This window comes from Paramormyrops kingsleyae, chromosome 24 (genome assembly GCF_048594095.1).
Source record: "Paramormyrops kingsleyae isolate MSU_618 chromosome 24, PKINGS_0.4, whole genome shotgun sequence".
NCBI lineage: Eukaryota > Metazoa > Chordata > Actinopteri > Osteoglossiformes > Mormyridae > Paramormyrops > Paramormyrops kingsleyae.
In genome coordinates this window covers 17,038,152-17,059,807 of record NC_132820.1, presented here as the reverse complement: position 1 = coordinate 17,059,807, position 21,656 = coordinate 17,038,152, and the positions used below count along the sequence as shown (strand labels likewise).

Here is a 21,656-nt window from a genome sequence, read left to right as displayed (position 1 = left end):
TTAAGCGTTGTTATGAGGCTTACGCTCTGTTCAGGTATTCTAGAGATCAGTACTCATGGGCAGTGCTGCGAATAAGCCTGATCCACGGATGTGTCTCCGTGTTTATTTTCAGTTAGGTAGGATAATGAAAAAGCGGGACAAAATACTCAATTTGCGTGAGGCGTGAAATAGGGTGAAATTGCTGTACAGTGCAACGTAAAGCGGGACAGGTGGTCACTCTAGTGTGCGGGGTCATGACTTTGTCATTCCTTATGTCCCTTGGTTGGTGGGGTGGCTCCGGGGGGCGTGGGCGTCGGTGGCTCCATGGGGCTAGGGGCCTGTGGTTCCTAAGCTGGGGGTTGTGGGTCGGCCCCGGGTTGGGGGTCGGCCCCGGGTTGGGGGGGCTGGAGGTGTCTACCTGGTGGGCGCAGGGAGGGCCTGGGCGGGTGGCGCCGGCCCTGGCCGGGTGGCTAGGCCCTCGCGGGTGCAGGGTGTGGTTCGGGGTTCCGGGCGGCCCGCTGCTGGGGTGGGGGCCTCGTGCGTGTCGGGGGGGCCTGTGTCCTCCTGGGCACCCCTTCCCATGTGGGACTGGCTAGGATGTCACTCTAGGAGCCCCTGGGCATGCTGGCCTCTGGGGGGTGGGCACCGGGGCAGGGCACAGAAGGTACAGGTGCCAGGTCAGTCTGTCTGGTGAATGTGGGTGTCTGTGTGAGAGTGGCACATCGGCGATGCCTATGCAGATGAGACTCCGGATACCCCAATTGGGTTGGGGCAGGGGTGCTGCAGCGGGGGGCGGAGACGCCCCTGTGGGTGTTGGTGCTGTGCATCCGGGCATGTCGCGCCTGATGCCCGCTTCCCTGCAGCGCTGTCACCTATTCCCCCACGGCCCCCCCAGCCCACACCACACTACATATAGGTACTGGGGGGTGATCAGCTATTCACCCCCCAACTCTTTTAACTACACTTTAGACGCCACACCAAAGACATCACACCGCACCATACACAGGGAAGGGGTGATGATTAGCCACTCACCACCCCCCTCATTATTTTAACTGCACTTTAGACATACATCCATATCACACCACTCTTTCACATAGGGCCTTGGAGGGCGAGGGGAGCTATGCAGGTCCTGGGTCGGCTGCTTCGGCAGCCCACAGCTGGACTGCGCAGCTCTCTTCCCCTCTATTTTAACTCCACCTTAGACACTGAGGACTTGGGGAGGCCGGTTGGGGAGGACCACAGCTCTGGCTGGGGTGTCACCTTTGTAATATGCATATGCTTTTATTTTACAGTAAAATACCATTATAACGGACTTCAAGGGACCTGGCAAAACAGTCCGTTATATCCAGAGTTGCTGTATGCCCAGAACACAACTACTGGACACCATTTACTCATGCCACGCCCCAGCAGACACACTTGTGGTATAGATCATTATATTGTACATGTAGTAATCCAATTTTACCTGACCAGATGCGTGACTATTAATAATCCCGACTATGTATCTACGCTGGATATCACCGACACGCCACACGCCTTATAGGTGGGAACTGCATGTCTGTTATAGCCGAACAAAACTACAGCTAAAAGCGGCCCTGGGGACCATATTGTTTGTCCATTATAAGCGAAATTCCATTATATGCTAGTCCCCTATATCCGATGCTTTTCCTGCATGTTCTTAAAGGCGCACGGCCGGGACCAGGGGACTTCATCCGTTATAGACGATATTCCGTTATAAGCGAGTCCACTATAACAGGATTTTACTGTAATTATTTTGAAATTAATTGGAATGCTAAGATGTGATTTTATAGGCTTTATTATATTGATTATGTAGCAATCTCAGCTCTGTTCTCCATATTATGGAAGTATCACGCAGATGATTGCTTCCAAAAAGATGGTTTTTATTCTCTGCTTTCTCGTCTTGCTTTTACTCACAGCACTGACTACAGGGTTCCATTTTTTTATATACGTATATACAAGACTCACTCTCCTGCTAACTCAAACAAAATCATGTAATTTTGGTACACCTTACAGGTTAGCAAAATACTTCAATCAGATAATGTCAAATATGTCAGACGAGGGAATACAATTGAACAGATTACATGGCATGAAAAGTAAGATCGAATTTCGTCCAACAGAACGATCTTTTGGGAATCTGTTCCCCCATGTCGGACATTCTTTGAGACAACGCTAAACTAAGCGAGACAGTTAGCCTGGTCCGGACCAGGCTTGTTCGCAGGCCTAAATTACCGTGGTAATTCAGCGGGGATTCATATTGATGGAACAGAACTCTCACTTAAGTAAGACTGACTTGTCGAAATAATTAAGTCAGACTTTCCCTTAAGCCTGCTTCATGGAATACCCTCCAGGAAGACGGATTAAGGGAAAATCTGACTTTCTTTAGCTACTTTCATGGAATACCCCCAGTTTCCTATGAAAGTGCCTTACATAGTGTAATGTTTCGATTTCATTTAGACCACTAGACATCTGCATCTGCTGGTAAGGACGGAATTAGTTTGACCAAGTTTAGTTTTAAGGTTAAGCTGCCACCCATCCTGTATTTTACAGGATCGTCCAGTATTTAAAAATGAAATGCTGTGTCCCATCTTGAACCAATGTAGGACAAAATTTGTCCCGTATTTGTGGTTTGACCGCTCCCCCTCACACATTTTATACTTTATCGTGAAGGAAGTCCAGTATTTCTTCAGATGTAAAATGGCAACAACCATAGGATGGAATGACCTACAAACACTAAAAGTCTTGCATTGCAAGTAATTATTAGCCAGCAGCACTTCTGTTGAATAGTATTGTGAGCCAGGATGCTTTACTAAACTAGACTCAAGACTGAAGAAGTTTTATGTGTCACACGCATAGTTATACACGTAAATCATGCAGTGAAATGTAACAATGAATGAATGAGACTGTGCATTTGATTTAAATAGAAAAAGATAACTAAACATGGTGATATGGTACATAACTTTTATTATTCTTCCTTCTCGATCATGTTAAGTCAATGAAGGTGTTATATACTTGGTATACATAAACAGATACATTAATGACAAGCAGTATGTACACAAGTAAGCATTATGTACTCATATGATTCAAAATTTAAAGTGATATTGTGCTTTGCAGAACAGATGTGCAAAAGGCAAACTAATTTGTTCCCTCGTTTTTTCATTATGCTGTGGCCACATTTTATTAATTCGATCCCACTTTCTTTGTTATTTAGAATGTCCCAATAATTTTTGTCAGTATGTCATGATCGAGGGGCTCCGTACTGAAATTAGGTTTGATTGCATAGAATTTGTTCAGTAAAATGCGCAACAGATCACAGAAGTCTCAAATACTTAATGGAAATCATTTGCCACTACTTAGTCTGTCATTACTCTGTTCATTCTGTTGACATTATTCATATCAAACCTATGAGTATACCATATTGCTGCTATTTGTCGTAATGCTGCTATTTTTATTTATGTCTGTTTGTCCTTCTTGTATTTTATTAATAAATCTTGAACCAATTTCAATTCAAGTAGGTTTGACTTGACTTGAAATATGGTTCAATATTTATTGTCCTATGTATTAAGTACAGGATTTTCCTAAGTCGATCGAGTCTGTCATTTTCGTATGTGCGGTATGACACCGTTCTGTTACTATACCTTACTATGTCTACATGTGTACCATATTTTAAGCACGCATGATTTGAACATGTATTGGCATAGTACGGAAAGCTTCACCGCAATGGAATCTCAGCACGAATTTTCCCACTCTTAAAAAGACGTACCCAATGCTATTTGTTTTTATGGTTTTTACCATTTTTCTCAGGTAACCTGTCACTTGTCACGCCACTTGTGTCAGATGAAAAAAAACAAAACTGAAAGTGAATGCTCCTTATCCATTTTTTTCCATTTTTGATTTGAGCAAAAAAACGGATTATGACGTTTATCAATTTCCAATTTTGTGCTTAAATCAAACATGGAAAAAATGCATAACAAGCGATAACAACATTTCACTTCCTTATAAAACTTTTTCTAAAACTTCCCCTGCACCCTGCCTGTCCACCAGCAATAATAGTCCCTGGCAACTTGGACCAATAAAATATATATAGACAGACAGGCTGCTGCATTTCCTTACATTGTGGCTCATTTCCGTTGTGGCTTTTGTATTTCTGTTGTGGCCTTTTTTATTTTTCTTGCGGCTTTTGCATTTGTGTTGCGGCTTTTGTATTTTTCTTGCTACTTTTGTATTTATGTTGTAGCTTTTGTATTTTGTTTATGCTTTTGTATTACATTGACCTGTCTGGGCCATCATATGTTCCTTCTTTCTTTGTATAATGAAAATGATATGATCTTTCCTCTCAGCACTGCTTTCACTGTTTCCCAGAGTAATATGGATGAGATTTCAGGACAGTCATTTATTTACTTGAAAGATGTCCACTCTTTTATGAAGAATGTGTTGAAGTCTGGGTCATTAAGCAGAGATATATTAAATCTCCTGTGACCAATGGGTTGTTTGGGTTTGTTGATGTTTAGATTTATTGAAACGGGGGCATTATCACTGATTAAAATGTGATGTATTTTGGGTTCTAGGATATCGGAAATAATTGAGTTAATAGTAAATAAAAAATCAATACGGGAGTATGATTTTTGGGGCAGAGAAAAGTGTGAGTATTGTCTGATATCTAATATTTCCGTGGAGTGCCAGTTCCTAGGATTAACATATTGGATGATCTATCTAAAGTGGGGTTGATAACTGTATTAAAGTCACCAGCTAATTCAGCACCCAGGGAGCAGTGCTTGGGGGCAGTACCTTGCTCAGGGTACCTCAGTGGTACCTCGCTGGTCAAGGATTAAGACCAGTAAACTTTCAATTCCGAGTGTGCTTCCCTAACTATTAGGCCAACACTGCCCCAAATGATTAGCTGCTCTATCCAAGAATGAGAGGAGCCTGAAGTGCAGTCACCAGAGGGACAGAAAGTAACCCATCTGACCCGTATTCCCCGATACCCTAACATCTGCACCTTTATCTCCCTTCTGTCCCCACTCGGCACAACAATATTATTATAATTAAATGTATTCATGGTTTATTATTGTTAAAATTATTAATAAGAACTTTTTAATAATTTTTTAAAAAAATTTTTATGTATTTTATTATATATTAATAATTACTGTTACTGCCTATTATTGTCTAAATGTATTTTTACTGTCTAAATATATGTATTCAGCTAGTGTGAACATGCACGATGCTATCACGGCGAATGCGAGGCTGAGACTGAAGCATTATCCTTTGTTTCCACTGAGAGACGTGCCACGTCACTCATTTCCCCGCGTGTACAAGTTATCTTAGGTTGGCGTTCACGGTTTGACTTCTGAGATTAAGATCGAGTTCTAGATAATTTTTTTTCAAACTGGTTGGTCCGACTTTTAAGAAATTCGAGTTCTAATGAGTTAGAGAAGTGAGGTACCACTGTATAAAGAAACAGATCCTTGACCCATAAATTGTACATAAACATCTATACTTATACAGTCTTCACCATTTATAACAGTCCCATACTTTATACCTTTTATACATAATAGAAACAACATTAATACCATACAAAATGCTCTGGCTCCCACAGCAAACATTATCTATTTATTAAACCTGCACAGGCGGAAATGGGCACTTTTGACGAGAGTTCCCTGGGACCCCAAAACATTTGTGTTTTTAAAAAGCACTAATCAAAGCAGAAATAGAAAACAATGATTTGACATCATTAGGAACAAATTTATTGACAGTCATGAAATATAATTATTATTATTTTTTTAAATCACCTGTGAGATACCCCTGCTGGTAGGATGAGGGTTAACATCCCTACTTAAAATACAATGCCCTCTCTTCTATTACTGGCATATTTTCATCAAGACTTTTTGAAAGCATTGAAATTATTTTTTTTTTGATGAAAATGAATAATCTGTACGTCTGTTTAAAACTACACATAGATTATATCTAAAACCTTGATCCTCCAGGGATCCCAAACACAATCTTCTTCCAAACCACTAGGAACCATTCCGCTGTTGGGTGGCACCCAGGCTGTGTCATATCCATGGTCATGCCAGGTTTTTTGGAGGGGGTGTCCCTGGTAGTCGATCTTCTTTACTTTTCCTACTCTAACCCTCAGCTTGAGTACAACTCTTCGCTCACCTATGGGTAGATTTATTGGGTATCTTTGGGCCTTCTCAAAGCTCCGACTGACATAGACTCCAGGTCCAAGCATGCCATCACTGGACCGCTGAAATCCATGCTTCTTAATATTTAATGCAGCTGTTTCTGTGGTACCATGGTACATGATGTACGTCCTCCTCCCTCTCCATGTGTTGTCACGCTCCAAGGTGGAATCAAAAACTGTGCAGAAGTCATCTGCAAATCCATCCATGCATGCCATACTTTACTCTGAAAACCAGTAAATTTGCTTTAATAAATAGCTGTTTTTTGTACAAGCAAGAACAATTTAGTATCAATATAATTACTGAACAGAAAACTAAATTTGACAATAGTCCATGTTAATTCAGATATTAAGTTTAATTTTAATGATGTTTTATTATAAAAATAAATGTTAACATTTTATGTTATATTCTAAACCAAATGAAAGAGAATAAGACCATAGAGGAGCACACTTACCTCTTCAACTGAAAATCCACTTCAGAGTAAAGTCACTTCAGACCAGTGAATCAAGTTTTTGCTGTAGTTTCAGCTTCACTTACACTGAAACATAGACACGTTATATAGACTGCTTTGTCACACCCTTTTTGCATCACAGAAAGAATTTCTCCTCCTCACTTCTACAAATCAGACTAAAAATACATTAAAAAGCTTTGCATGCTTGATTTCATAAACAGAAGATATAAAAATAACCTAAAATTTAATTTTTGCTTTAATTAAAGGTGAGAATTGTTCTCAACAGCTTTATTTACTATTCACAATTAGGATACAAGGTAGGATTCGGTTCTGGATCCTTTCTCAAAAAGTAAAAAAAGCTTCTGAAATATATACAGGATGTCCAAATAGTCTCTTTACAATTTCAAAAATGTATTACAAAGGCAATTGATGAGATATCTTCATCAGATTTGCTCGATGTACTCAGTGGTTATCAAAGTCTTTAATCACATCGCAAACAAAGGTACGGGACATCACTAATCTAAAGCAGAGGATCACTGATGCCATTGCCACCACTGATGAGGGTATGCTACAGCGAACATGGCAAGAAATGGAGCACCGTCTTGATGTGCTTCATGCGACTAATGGTGCCCATATAGAGGTGTATTAAATGAGCCAAAAAACGTACATATATACGTCTCATTTTGTAATAATTTCCACATATCTGTCTTTACATTTGCCTTTGTAATACATTTTTGAAATTGTAAAGAGACTTTATGTTCACCCTGTATATTGTACATTATGAGAATCACTAAAATCAGGTTTTATTTGGTGTGGAGTTTCCCTTCCCATGAACAAAGGCGAGCACTTAAATACACTGATAACAAGGAATAACAAAAGGCAACAACCATTCAACAAGGGAGCAACAAGACACAGGAGAAGCAACTAATACTAATGAACACAGAACTAAGTAACCAAAGACCTGAAACTAAGGAAACAGGGAAATACTACACTAGGATATAAACAAGAAAATATAGTACAAAAAAACCAGAACAGAACACAAGGAGGGCAAACCTGGAACAAGAAACTCAAAAGGAAACAAAATACTGTGGAACAGAAACTCAAATACGAAGAAAGAGATAAGGCTGATCATTAGCTAACCTTGAACCCATAAACAGGGAAAATGCCATCATCAAGCAAACACTCAACCTGTAGAGCCATGTGGCAAGCTGGGAAACTGGCAGAGCGGACTGGGGCCGAAGGACAAGAGACAGGGTGGAGAACAGGACAAGAAGGGCAGGGTAGGATGGGTTCTAACCCTGACACTGCTCCCTGCACACTCTCTGTGGGCTGTGGCTCAGTGTCTGATACACAAGGAACTAGCATCAGAATAAGAGATACGCTACCAGTCAAAAATTTTTGTACACCACAGGTTTTTACCACTTTTTATTTATTTCATAAACCTCTGATGTTTTACTTTTATTGCGTGTTTGAAAGTTAAGAGAACAAGTATAAATGAAAACATAAGTAAAATACAAGTTTTCTTTATAACATAGAAATAGTATGTAACAATACTATTTAATTGTTTCATCCCATAAAAAGTAGTGTTTTCTGTCCCTTGTAGAAAGAATGCCTTGAATTTTCTCTGCTGTTTAACTGCTAGAGGTTACTTGATTAATCAAAGATATGACATTTTCTTTTTAATAAAGGTACTGAAGTTGTAAATTTATCTAACAAAAAATATTGCTTGTATTTTTTAGTAAATGAGCGTCATATCAAGGCAGGGAAGGAGGCGAGGGCAGGCATAGGGAAGAACAAAAAGTGAATTTTTTTTTTTTTATTTCCATATCCCTTTATAAACACTGCTATTTATACATTTTTACAGACACCTTCTGCTTGTGAGATAATTACTAAATGTTATTTGTTCACTCAGCATCACTAAAGTGCCTTTTCATTGGTTAAGGAGAAATGTTAGATGCTAGATGATGTTCACGGACGAGGATTTTCTTCATGACAAAATGCTAATCAATCAGGGGGAAAAAATCACATTTTACTGCCATGTTGCACTTGATAACTGTGTTACATATACAGCACCCTCCAAAATTATTGGCACCCCATGTAAAGATTTGTAAAAAGGGTTAGAAAAAATCCACCTTTTGGCGAAGCAGCTTCATGTAACACTGAAAAACTTGGAAAAATCCAACCTTTCATTGAAATAGATTTTTTCCAAGAAAAAAATCCTTCATCAAGAAATAACTATTGTTACGTAAATCACATTTGCCATGATTATTGGCACCCCTGCTTTTAATAATTTGTACAGCAGAGTCTTCTCCTATAACATTTTATGAGGTTGAAGAAGGGGTGCCAATAATTGTGGAGTGTGCTGCATTGTTTAATGAAGACATTCTTTATTAAAACCATTTTTAGGTGCAATTAAATCATGCAACAGATGAAAAAATACTTACTCGTCACCAATTTGAGAGTACTAAAGTAAATAAAAGAATCAAACTTGCAATAAAAATTCAAGAATGATGGTTAAATTATGCAAAATAAAATGCAAAAATGCAAGATACAAATCAATTGATGGCCTTTAGTGACAGACACCACACCCAGTGTGCAGTGTTGCACATTGAGAAAAATACTGCTGTCTCACTGAAGACAGGAAATACACGCCCAATGTATTTAAAGGGTCCTGTTCAGCCTCTCATGCAAAGTGGAATTAGGTACAATTAATGCATACAGCAAAGAACTATGTTTTACCTGCACAAACCTGTACTTATGCAAAACAATTAACTCATGTCTCAAAAGCAAATTATTCCACCAATGAATTAGTCAGTGCCCCCAAATTGAAAAGTACAATAAGCACCATTTTAACCATGAGAGCCAAAATGCTTAGACATATTGTCAGTATGTCAGTGTAAGTATGCTCCTGAGTTCCACAATTCTGAATGAGTCATTTCCCACTTTCTCATTGTCAGTGACCGATGAATGACAAAGAATTCATGTTAAAGGCACCAGTTTCGACATTGCAAGGTTCAGCATTGCAGTTCACTGGCAAAAGAAAGCACTCACATGCACAAGTAACTTCTTTAGATATCAAAACACAGTACAATAGCAAACCAACATGTCACATAGGAAAAAACAATAAAATGGCAATACAGGAACAACAAAATTACAACAAAATGACATACTACACAAACCAAAAATACAACAATGTTAATTGTCAGTGGGGCAGGTGTCCGATGGACCCAGGATGCCCTGCATCATGCTGCCGCAGACACTACCCACATGTTGGAGCAGTTACACATTGACCGTGACCCAAGCTGAGTCCAATCGACGGTCCAAGAGGCTCCTGGGCACCCTGCTGGGAGCTGCAGCAGCTGGAATGACTGTGGACCTTCTTCCAATAGATATGCATGTTTTGTGTAGTAATCAGAGCATCGCACACCTGCAGGAGGTCTTATTGTTTGACTGGCTTGTTTCCTGATGTCTTGAAGCCATTCTGCTTCCAGTGAAGGAGATGGCACCTGAAGCTAAGACGTGTGTAGTCTGTGCAGATCAACAGGTCCTGTACTCAACATTTGGAGGCCACCTCCTAGGCCAGTGTTTCTCAACCCAGTCCTCAGCGAACCCCAGCCAGTCCACGTTTTTGCTCCCTCCCAGCTCCCAGCCAATCAGGAACACCGAATAGCTGGTACAGGTGCGCTGGGAGCTGAGAGGAAGCAAAAACGTGGACTGGCTGGGGTTCGCTGAGGACTGGGTTGAGAAACACTGTCCTAGGCGGTTAAGATTGCTGCCAGCTCTGCGTACTGCGACGTGTGAGGACTGAGCTTGAGCTGTTGTGGTGGGACAGGGTTGTCGCTGAGCCACAGAATGCCTGCTGCAGCTTTCAGGGTCCCCTTATGTTTGAATGCGCACCCATCTACATAAACAGTGATAATGTCTTGACAGACGTTTTCATCAAAGTAGTGGTGTTGCGAGGGTTCCATGGGTGTCGGTTCGTCCAAAATTCTGGGTGCTGCTGGTCCCTCCTGAGAATAGTTTTGGCAGCTGGGTGACTGTACTGCATCGGGCTGGGCGGTTATGGCATGGATTGTCAGGTGTTGGTTGGCAGCAAGCTCGACGTGACATACAGTCCCTTTTGTCACTGGTGACTTTTCCACCCCCATGGTCATTACCACATCTGTGACTTCCATGCCTTGGAGCCAAATGCCTTTCCTGATCTTGAGGCAGAAGGATCCCTGGGTAGGGTCTAGCCTACACAGGAAGGAGTGTAGGGTCTCTCGTGTCAAGACAGTGTTCTACAGCTTGGTACTCTTCATGGTGTGGGGTGTGGTCCGAGGAGCCTGGGTTTGACATTCCCATGTGGCTGCGTTAGGTGTCCACTAGGGATGGCACGGTTCATGAAAAAAAAACGAACCGTTCGGTTCGCTTGTCTCGGTTCGGAGCATGCATGCGTCGCACGGTTCGACGGTTCATGACATGCGCAATGTAGCCTCGTGCCCCGTATGTGACGTCAGTGTGTTTCCCTTTCGCGCGAAGGAATAGGCTATATGCACAGAGCGGTGTGACGTAGTTCCGGTAAAAGTTAAGCCAGCTAAGTAATTTCCGGTAGCCTTTCGTTTGCTGCGTTTAGCTCGTGTTTTCGGCGTTACCACCCAGTCTCTGAAAAAAACGTTTAAATTTCAGCCAACCGATAGCACAACATCTGAACACTGTTGTGCGCCTTTGTTGTGTGACTTTATTTAATGTGCGGTTAGGCACTTTGTTAAAGAAAATTATCTGTGACAAAGCACTCCAGTGAGTGTCATGCCTCGATCGTCCGCTCTTTCCGTGTGCCACGCCCCCTCATTAACCCTGTGTGGATTCCCTGTGTTTACCAGCTGTTCCTGATTGTTGTCAAATTTGTCATTACTCAATTGTATTTAGTCCGCGTTTCCGTGTCTTTCTCCAGTCCGGTCATTATATTGTAATTCTGCTTTACCGCTCGTCTGTGTTCCTTTTGCTCATTAAACCCCGCATTCCCCCGATCCTAGGTCTCCTCGCCTCTGCTATATATATAACGAATCGAATCAGGCTTAATCAAGATAGGTGATCTATCATTTTAACGATCCCCAATTAAATTAACCCCGTGGACCGGACAAATACAAATTTCGAATGATTAAACATTATATGCGTCTCTTTTTGTATGTTTTCTAAATAAGACCGCGTGCCCATACCCAACTGTAATAGCGATTAAAGCGATTTATTCTTTTAGCATTTATGTTAAGGCAAGACTTTTATTTTATTACTGTTCTGGGATTAATAATGTTTAATAATTTTAGTAATGTGCTTTAAGTCAAGTCAAATTCAATTTATGCATGATTACATGATATAACTTTTTAAATACTGTATCCTAAATTGTGGATAATTAAGCTATATATCATATGCTGAAGTACATTTCTGGAGTGTTAAAGATTAAAAGAAAAAATAACAAGAACCGTACAGAACCGAAAACCGTGACCCTAAAACCGTGATACAAACCGAACCGTGGGTTTTGTGAACCGTGCCACCCCTAGTGTCCACAGTGGCAGCGGTTCTCTGACTTGAGCCCAAATTTTCAGACGTTGGAAATCTAACAACGGCTCGAACCAGTTCAGCAAATCTTTCCCAATGAGGAGAGGAATGGACTCAAGTTGGGAAATGTATACAGGGTGCATTACGTTCATGGGGCCAATGGAGAAATTGAGGGGGATCATGAAAAAAGGTTAAGGGGCACTTTGGGCAGAGCTTAAAGCTCTCCCCCGTCTATGACGTCATCACCAATGATTGACAGGTCCAGCTGCATACCCCCACCCCAACGATGATTGACAGGGCCAGCCGCCCACCCCCATTCCCCCAACAACCTAGCTAAAATTTAAATTAGTAATTTAAAGCTTTTATTAAAACAATGGTTACATTTATTAATTACATTAAGAAATAATAAAGCGTGTGGTAGACTGAATGTAAGCTAGCGCATACACGTTGTATTTTAAAAGAAAATGCACGTAAGCTCATTATATTTAACAGAAATGTTTAAAGAATTTAACTTTTAAACAAGTAGAGACATGTCCGAGCGAAACACCGTATTTTAAACAAACGACACAAGTCCCAAATTTTTTACTTTTAAACAAGTAGAGACATGTCAGAGCGAAACACCGTATTTTAAGCAAACGACACAAGTCCCAAACTTTTAACTTTTAAACAAGTAGAGACATACCTGATCGAAACAAGCACAAAAGAGCAAATGCGAAACAAGCACAAATATTTTAGCCCAAGTTTTTTAAAATGAGAAAAGCTGTAATTAGTTTAACAGTTTATTTCAATGTAAAATAGAAAAAGTATTTCACCAAACGCAAAGATCCATCGATGGTGTCTCTGGGTTCCTTCAGTGTAGCAAGGCGGCCATTATTCCGCAACAAAGCGAACCCGACATGCTGCCAGCCAGTTCAAAACTTGCGCGTCAAATGATTGCTGTGGGGTAGCACTTGGCGTAGGCGCATTCATGCAGACACGTATTTCAAAATGGCGACAACAACGGATAACAGCCAATGAAGTTGAAAACGTATTAAAACCCTGCCATCCTGTGAGCCATCACTCAGGACGAGACACATCCCCCAGCAAGCAATGGCGAACGAACTGACAACATCACCCAGCCCGGCATCTCCTGAAACCGGCCCACTGGAGCCTGCATCGCCTTCTGGCCTGCGAATGGGTGATACAGACCCGTACCTTCAGTGGTCTCCATCATGGCCTCGGGCATCAATGTTTGGCCTGCGACTGGACACCCCGCTAGAGCTTCCTTAACCCCCTGGGGTCTGAGGCTTCTTTTCCACTTTCGGGGTAGTCTGACATGCCTTGACATTTCAAAATATTTCACCTATCTAAAAAACATTTATCCCAAAGTGTTACATTTGCTTTTATTCAGCACAAACTCAGCACCAATAATCTGACACCTCTTAGAATGTTATTATTCTATTTTTTGTTAAAATCAACTTTAAACATATACTTTTCAAAAACCTATTTTCAAACATGCTGAGAAATTGTAAAAAATCACATTATAGACATTTATAAGTAAGACTTTTGAGCTCTGAAGCTTATAGACACAGGGGTTGGCTACACATAGGTGAAAGTGACATTCTGAAATTTTATGTGGTTGGATTACTAAAGTGTTAGAACTTTAGAGTGACACTCTCTTTCTCAAAGTCAGTGGCCTTCACAATGAATATTGATGAGATAGGTGTCCTCACACCTGTAGTAGTTTGCATACTGTCAATGACCCATCAGTCTGGAATGTCACTGCACCCCACACCCATCACTTTGGAAAGGCAGTTTGAAACGCAAGAAAAGTAGCAACAATAAAATCCCTTTCACAGTTTATTGGTAGATGGAATGAAAAATGAAAAACTGTGACTATATAAATATAGAAAGCGATAAATATGATGCAGTGACTATTATTAACACTCTGGGGACGAGGGCATCGTCGACCGCGTATCTTTCTCATGTATTTCAGTTTATATCTCGCTGAAATCATTATGTAGAATCATGAAAAAAACAGTGACTAAATCTGTTATCTGTCTTCTTTTCAAAACTTCCATTGTCGGAAGTATTAAAGTTTTTAAAATTAGGTTAAATAGGCAAAAAAGCAAATCGTGTCACCTTTCTTTGTTTTACTTGTATCGGGAGCGTGTAGGACCGCTCTCAGCTGAAGATCGCTGAATCGGCGACCACGTGATTGCAGGCACACAGGCTTAGCCCACTGAGCCATGAACACAGGTATGAGCTTCACTGCTGAAAGTGGCAACACTGGCGCAAAGCTTCAGCAGCAGAGACGTATCCGTGTGCTATATTGTAGCCGATCAGTGTAAACACTACCCAGACGTGCTCTTGTTTATTTCGGTCACAATGGGCGTATTCACATATTTCTTCACCCAATACTAACTGTCGGATTATCCCGAGCAATGCGTCTATGGATGTTTTCCCGCACAATACCATATCAAGCTACACGACAAAACTATTGATCTGAACGGTAAATGGGAAGTAGGATTAGCAGAAATCCAGAACGTGGGATACGCTGGTGGAAGAAGACACATTATTTTACGTGACCGGTGCAGTGTCAATACCGGCAATCCTGCAATACAAGCTAAAAGCGGGGCATTACAGAGATATTGAAAACCTAATCAGTGAAATGAATGATGCTCTAGGAATGTCAAAACTAAAACTTGACTATGGCGTGATAAAAAACAAGGTGTATATGGTTGGACCACTGCACATGGCTTTAAAAGCAAAAGGTAACCTTGCAAGGATGCTGGGGTTTGTTCCGGATGTATTTGAAAAGGTTGCTGATAGACCATCGGCTCCGAATCCCGCAGACATATGTGCCGGATTTTACACAATTTACGTGTATTCAGACATTGTCGAGCACCAAAGAGTGGGTGACAGTTTCGTGCCTCTTTTACAGGGGGTTCATATTACGGGGGCTCACAACTCGATGGTCACAATATCGTACGACAGGGTCCATTATGTTTCGCTCTGCAAGAATCACATTGATAATATAGTCATCGAGTTAAAGTCTGACCAGAACAAGACGATACCCTTCCGGTACGGAAAAACGATCGTGAAGCTGAATTTCAGGCCGGCTAAGCACTACCCCCAATAATAATAATGTACAGCGCCGACGGTTTTTCAGATCCACATAGATATGTGGAATACTACAGAAACCAAGCTGGTAACGGCCTCCCCGGATACAACGGTGTACCTGTCATGTACGGAGGGGGGCTGTGGGGTCTTTTTTGAGAACTCCTCAGAATGGCAGTACCATTTCTGAAAAGGACTTTCAGTATGGCAAAGCCGACTTTAAAATCGGCAGCGCAAAATATTGCAAAGGAGGTGATAACAGGTGCGATTTTGAGGCAATTAACAACACGACCGCAAGAGAGCTCCGGGCTCATAAGAACATAAGAACTATACAAACGAGAGGAGGCCATTTGGCCCATCGAGCTCGCTTGGGGAGAACTTAACTAATAGCTCAGAGTTGTTAAAATCTTATCTAGCTGTGATTTAAAGGAGCCTAAGGATTCAGCTTGCACTATGTTATCAAGAAGACTTTTCCATACTCTGACTACATGCTGTGTAAAGAAGTGCTTCCTTAAATCCAGTTTGAAATGTTCTCCCGCTGATTTCCACCTATGGCCACTATAATGCTGAAGTAACTATTCGGTTGAACAGCATCCAAACCTGTTAGAATCTTATAGACCTGGATCATGTCCCCCCTCAGTCTCCTTTGCTTGAGGCTGAACAGATTTAGCTCAACTAACCTTTCCTCGTATGACATTCCTCTAAGACCAGGAATTATTCTTGTGGCCCTACGCTGCACCTTTTCTAAGGCCACAATGTCCTTTTTAAGATATGGTGACCAAACCTGCACACAATATTCTAGGTGAGGTCTCACCAAGGAATTGTATAATCTTAGCATTACCTCCCTTGACTTAAACTCCACACACCTGGAGATATACCCCAACATCCTATTGGCCTTTTTTATTGCTGGCGAGAATGAGACATGGAAGCATCAACATACACACCAAGGTCTTTCTCATAATCAGCTACCTTTATTTCAGTAGGTCCCATAAAATACCGGTACTTTATATTTCTGCTCCCTACATGGAGTACCTTACATTTGTCTATGTTAAATTTCATCTGCCAGGTATCGGCCCAGTCACTAATTAAATCAAGATCCCGCTGTAGCTGCTGAGCCGCTAGTTCAGTATCTGCTACACCACCCACCTTGGTGTCATCTGCAAATTTCACCAGTTTACTGTATATATTGGTGTCTATATCATTTATGTAAATTAGGAACAATAGTGGTCCTAAAATTTAACCCTGCGGTACCCCACTATGAACGCAGGCCCACTGTGACATTGAGCCTCTTATAACTACTCGCTGCTTCCTATCCGTTAACCAGTTATCAATCCAGGTCGCTACAGTTCCTAAAATACCTGTCGCTTTGAGTTTAAGTGAGAGCCTCTTGTGGGGGACAACATCAAAAGCCTTTTGGAAATCTAAGTAGATGACATCATAGGCCTTCTTATCATCAACTTCCTGAGTAGCTTCATCAAAAAACTCCAATAGGTTTGTTAAACAGGATCTACCTCTCCTAAATCCATGCTGGCTATCCCTCAAAATGTTATTTGAGTCCAGGTAATCTACCATTTTCTCTTTGATTATAGCCTCCATAACCTTACCAGTTATACAAGTTAGACTGATTGGCCTATAGTTTGACAAATTAATTCTATCCCCTTTTTTGAAAATGGGCGTTATGTTGGCATGCTTCCAATCAGAAGGTACCACACCTTCAGATAGGGATTTTTGAAACAGTAAAGTTAAGGGTCAGCAAATAATATCCCTCATCTCTTTTAACACTATAGGTAAGATGCCATCAGGGCCCTGTGATTTATTTATTTTGAGCTTACTGTAGCTAGGCTTTGCTAAGTCAGCTTCAGTTATATATATATTATTTATAGACGATGCTGGATTAGTAATTAATTAATTAATTAGAATTAATGTTCATTCTTAACAAAACTTGCCACTATCGTAAGAAAAACTGCGCGGTTCCCTCACTAAAGCCTCAAAACTGCCACGCAAAACTTCCTGAAAATAAAAGTGTGACCCGCGTTAAGGTGATGGATTTCAAACATATCAAGAACATAAATCCGAGTATAAAGAAACGCATCCTTGACCCATAAATTGTACATAAACATCTAAACGTATAGCATACATTATCTATTTATTAAAACTGCACAGGCGGAAATGGGCACTTTTGACTGGGGTTCCCTGGGACCCCAAAACATTTGTGTTTTTAAAAAGCAGCAATTAAAGCAGAAATAGAAAACAATGATTTTACATCATTAGGAACAAATGTATTGACAGTCATGAATTGTAATTATTATTTTTTTTTAAATCACCTGTGAGATACCCCTGTTGGTAAGATGAGGGTTATGCCCTCTCTTCTATTACTGGCATATTTTCATCGAGACTTTTTGAAAGCATTGAAATAATTTTTTTTTTGTTGAAAATTAATAATCTGTATGTCTGTTTAAATAACTACACATAGATTATATCTAAAACCTTGATCCTCCTGGGATCCCAAACACAATCTTCTTCCAAGCCGCTAGGAACCATTCCGCAGTTGGGTGGCACCCAGGCTGAGTCATATCCATGCTGATGCCAGGTTTTTTGGAGGGGGTGTCCCTGCCGGTCGATCTTCTTTACTTTTCCTAATCGAACCCTCAGCTTGAGTACAGCTCTTCGCTCATTGAAGGGTAGAATTAATGGGTATCTTCGGGCCTTGTCAAAGCTCCGACTGACATAGACTCCAGGTCCAAGCATGCCATCTTTGGACCGCTGAAATCCGTGCTTCTTAATACTTAATGCAGCTGTTCCTGTGGTACCATGGTACATCATGTACGTCCTACTACGTCTCCGTGTGTCAAGCTCCAAGGAGGATTCAAAAACTGTGCAGAAGTCATCTGCAAATCCATCCATGCATGCCATACTTTACTCTGAAAACCAGTAAATTTGCTTTAATAAATAGCTGTTTTCTGTATAAGCAAGAACAATTTAGTATCAATATAATTACTGGACAGAAAACTAAATTTGACTATAGTTCATGTTAATTCAGATATTAAGTTTAATTTTAATGATGTTTTATTATAAAAATAAATGTTAACATTTTATGTTATATTCTAAACCAAATGAAAGAGAATAAGACCATAGAGGAGCACACTTACCTCTTCAACTAAAAATCCACTTCAGAGTAAAGTCACTTCAGACCAGTGAATCAAGTTTTTGCTGTAGTTTCAGCTTCACTTACACTGAAACATAGACACGTTATATAGACTGCTTTGTCACACCCTTTTTGCATCACGGAAAGAATTTCTCCTCCTCACTTCTACAAATTAGACTAAAAATACATAGAAAAGCTTTGCATGCTTGATTTCATAAACAGAAGATATAAAAATAACCTAAAATGAAATTATTGCTTTAATTAAAGGTGAGAATTGTTCTCAACAGTTTTATTTACTATTCACAATTAGGGTACAAGGTAGGATTTGGTTCTGTATTCTTTCTCAAAAAGTAAAGAAAGCTTCTGTAATATATATAGGGTGTCCAAAAAGTCTCTATAATTTCAAAAATGTATTACAAAGGCAATAGATGAGATATCTTCATCAGATTTGTTCTATGTACTCAGTGGTTATCAGAGTTTTTAATCACATTGCAAACAAAGGTACGGGACATCACTAATCTAAAGCAGAGGATCACTGATGCCATTGCCACCACTGATGAGGGTATGCTACAGCGAACATGGCAAGAAATGGAGCACCGTCTTGATGTGCTTCGTACAACTAATGGTGCCCATATAGAGGTGTATTAAATGAGCCAAAAAACGTACATATATACGTCTCGTTTTGTAATAATTTCCACATATCTATCTTTTCATTTGCCTTTGTAATACATTTTTGAAATTGTAAAGAGACTTTATGTTCACCCTGTATATTGTACATTATGAGAATCATTAAAATCAGGTTTTATTTGGTGTGGAGTTTCCCTTCCCATGAACAAAGGCGAGCACTTAAATACACTGATAACAAAGAATAACAAAAGGCAACAACCATTCAACAAGGGAGCAACAAGACACAGGAGAAGCAACTAATACTAATGAACACAGAACTAAGGAACCAAAGACCTGAAACTAAGGATATATGGAAATACTACACTAGGAAAATAAAAAAGAAAACAAAGTACAACATAAAACCAGAACAGGAAACTCAAAAGGAAACATAAAAAACTGGGCAACAGAAACTCAAATACGAAGAAAGAGATAAGGCTGATCATTAGCCAGCCTTGCACCCATAAACAGGGAATATGCCATCCGTCAGGCAAACACTCAACCTGTAGAGCCATGTGGCAAGCTGAGAAACTGGCAGAGCACACTGGGGCTGAAGGACAAGAGACAGGGTGGAGAACAGGACAAGAAGGGCAGGGTAGGATGGGTTCTAACCCTGACACCGTTCCCTGCACACTCTCTGTGGGCTGTGGTTCAGTGTCTGCCTTTCTTACTACAGGCTCTGTCTACTCATTCACTGCTCCCTGCACACTCTCTGTGGGCTGTGGCTCAGTGTTTGCCTTTCTTACTACAGGCTCTGTCTCCTCATTCATTGCTCCCTGCACACTTTGTCTGATGTGTCTGATACACCAGGAGCTAACATCAGAGTAGACATACACTACCAGTCAAATGTTTTTGCAACTTTTATTTTATTTCATAAACTGTTGATGTTTTATTCTTGTTGAGCATTGGAAAGTTGAGTGAACAAGTATAAATGAAAATACAAGTCAAATGTTCATGTTTCCTGTATAACATGGAAAAAGTATGTAAAAATACTAATTAATTGTTTCATCTCATGAAAAGTAGTGTTTAATGTCCCTTGTAGACAGAATGCCTTGAATTTTCTCTGCTGTTTTAACTGCTAGAGGTTACTGGATGAATCCAAGATATGACATATTCTTTCTAATAAAAGTACTCAAATGGCAAACATACTGTAACTTTATTTGTTAGCAAAGAATATTGCTTGTATTTTTAGTAAATGAGCGTCATATCATGGCAGGGAAAGAGGCGAGGGCAGGCATAGGGAAGAACAGAAAGTGATTTTTTTTTTTTATTTTCATATCCCTTTATAAACACTGCTATTTATACATTTTTACAGACACCTTCTGCTCGTGAGGTAACTACTAAATGTTCTTTGTTCACTCAGCATCACTAAAGTGCCTCTTCATTGTTTAAGGAGAAGTGTTAGATGCTAGATGATGTTCATGGACGAGGATTTTCTTCATGACAAAATGCTAATCAATTTTTTAAAGACATAAGACATGTCCATAAACTGCCCTTCTGTTTCAAGTGAAGGAGATGGCACCTGATCAGTATTTATTAAAACATGTTTTATAATCATGACCTAAATCCAGTACTATACATAGATTCCAGAACTGTCAGCAATATATTTATTTCACCCAGATGTAAAAGGAGCTTAAACTTATCTGGGACATATCATGCATGCAATCTAAAAAAGCCTGGATGAAATTTACATACCTGTTTTCTATACAACAATGTGAAATAAAATCCTCCCCCTTCCATGTGATCCTCTTTGTGCAGCCAAACTCCTGAGTATTTCAGTTTATGAATAGGTCAACAGGTAACAGCAGAATACATTTGAAGTCAGTCTGAGCTTCCAATACAGAGATGGGGGGGTATTTTGACAGGGAAGAAAATCACGTTTTGCTGCCATGTTGCACTTGATAACTGTGCATTTTACATATACAGCACCCTCCAAAATTATTGGCACCCCTTGTAAAGATTTGTAAAAAGGGTTAGAAAAAATCCACCTGAGTCACACTGAAAAACTTTGAAAAATCCAACCTTTCATTGAAATAGATTTATTGCAAGAAAAATTCCTTCATCAAGAAATAACTATTGTTACGTAAATCACATTTGCCATGATTATTGGCACTCTTGCTTTTAATATTTTGTACAGCAGAGTCTTCTCTTATAACATTTTATGAGGTTGGAGAAGGGGTGCCAATAATTGTGTAGGGTGCTGTATTGTTTAATGAAGACATTCTTTATTAAAACCATTTTAGGTGCAATTAAATCATGCAAAAGATGAAAAAAATACTTACTCGTCACCAATTTGAGAGTACTAAAGTAAAAAAAGAATCAAACTAGGAATAAAAATTCAAGAATGGTTGATGGTTAAATTATGCAAAATAAAACGTAAAAATGCAAGATACAAATCAATTGATGGCCTTTAGTGACATACACCACACCCAGTGTGCAGTGTTGCACATTGAGAAAAATACTGCGGTCTCACTGAAGACAGGAAACACACGCCCTCTGATGCAAAGTGGAATTAGGAACAAAGCAAGCAATGCAATTGTGCAACAATTAATGCATACAGCAAAGCACTATGTTTTACCTGCACAAA

General features: G+C 40.1%; 1 protein-coding gene across 1 annotated transcript; it reads right to left on the bottom strand.

Moving 5' to 3' along the window:
• Nucleotides 1-5,591: 5,591 nt before the first annotated feature.
• LOC111856931 (uncharacterized) lies at nt 5,592-21,487 on the bottom strand. Its single transcript, XM_072706158.1, has 5 exons — nt 21,352-21,487; nt 20,765-20,900; nt 18,411-18,494; nt 17,729-18,182; nt 5,592-6,395 (listed from the first exon to the last, which is right to left on the bottom strand). The coding sequence occupies exons 4-5, from the start codon at nt 18,172-18,174 to the stop codon at nt 5,942-5,944; spliced, it is 900 nt and encodes a 299-aa protein (XP_072562259.1). The 5' UTR covers nt 18,175-18,182; nt 18,411-18,494; nt 20,765-20,900; nt 21,352-21,487; the 3' UTR covers nt 5,592-5,941.
• Nucleotides 21,488-21,656: the final 169 nt, after the last annotated feature.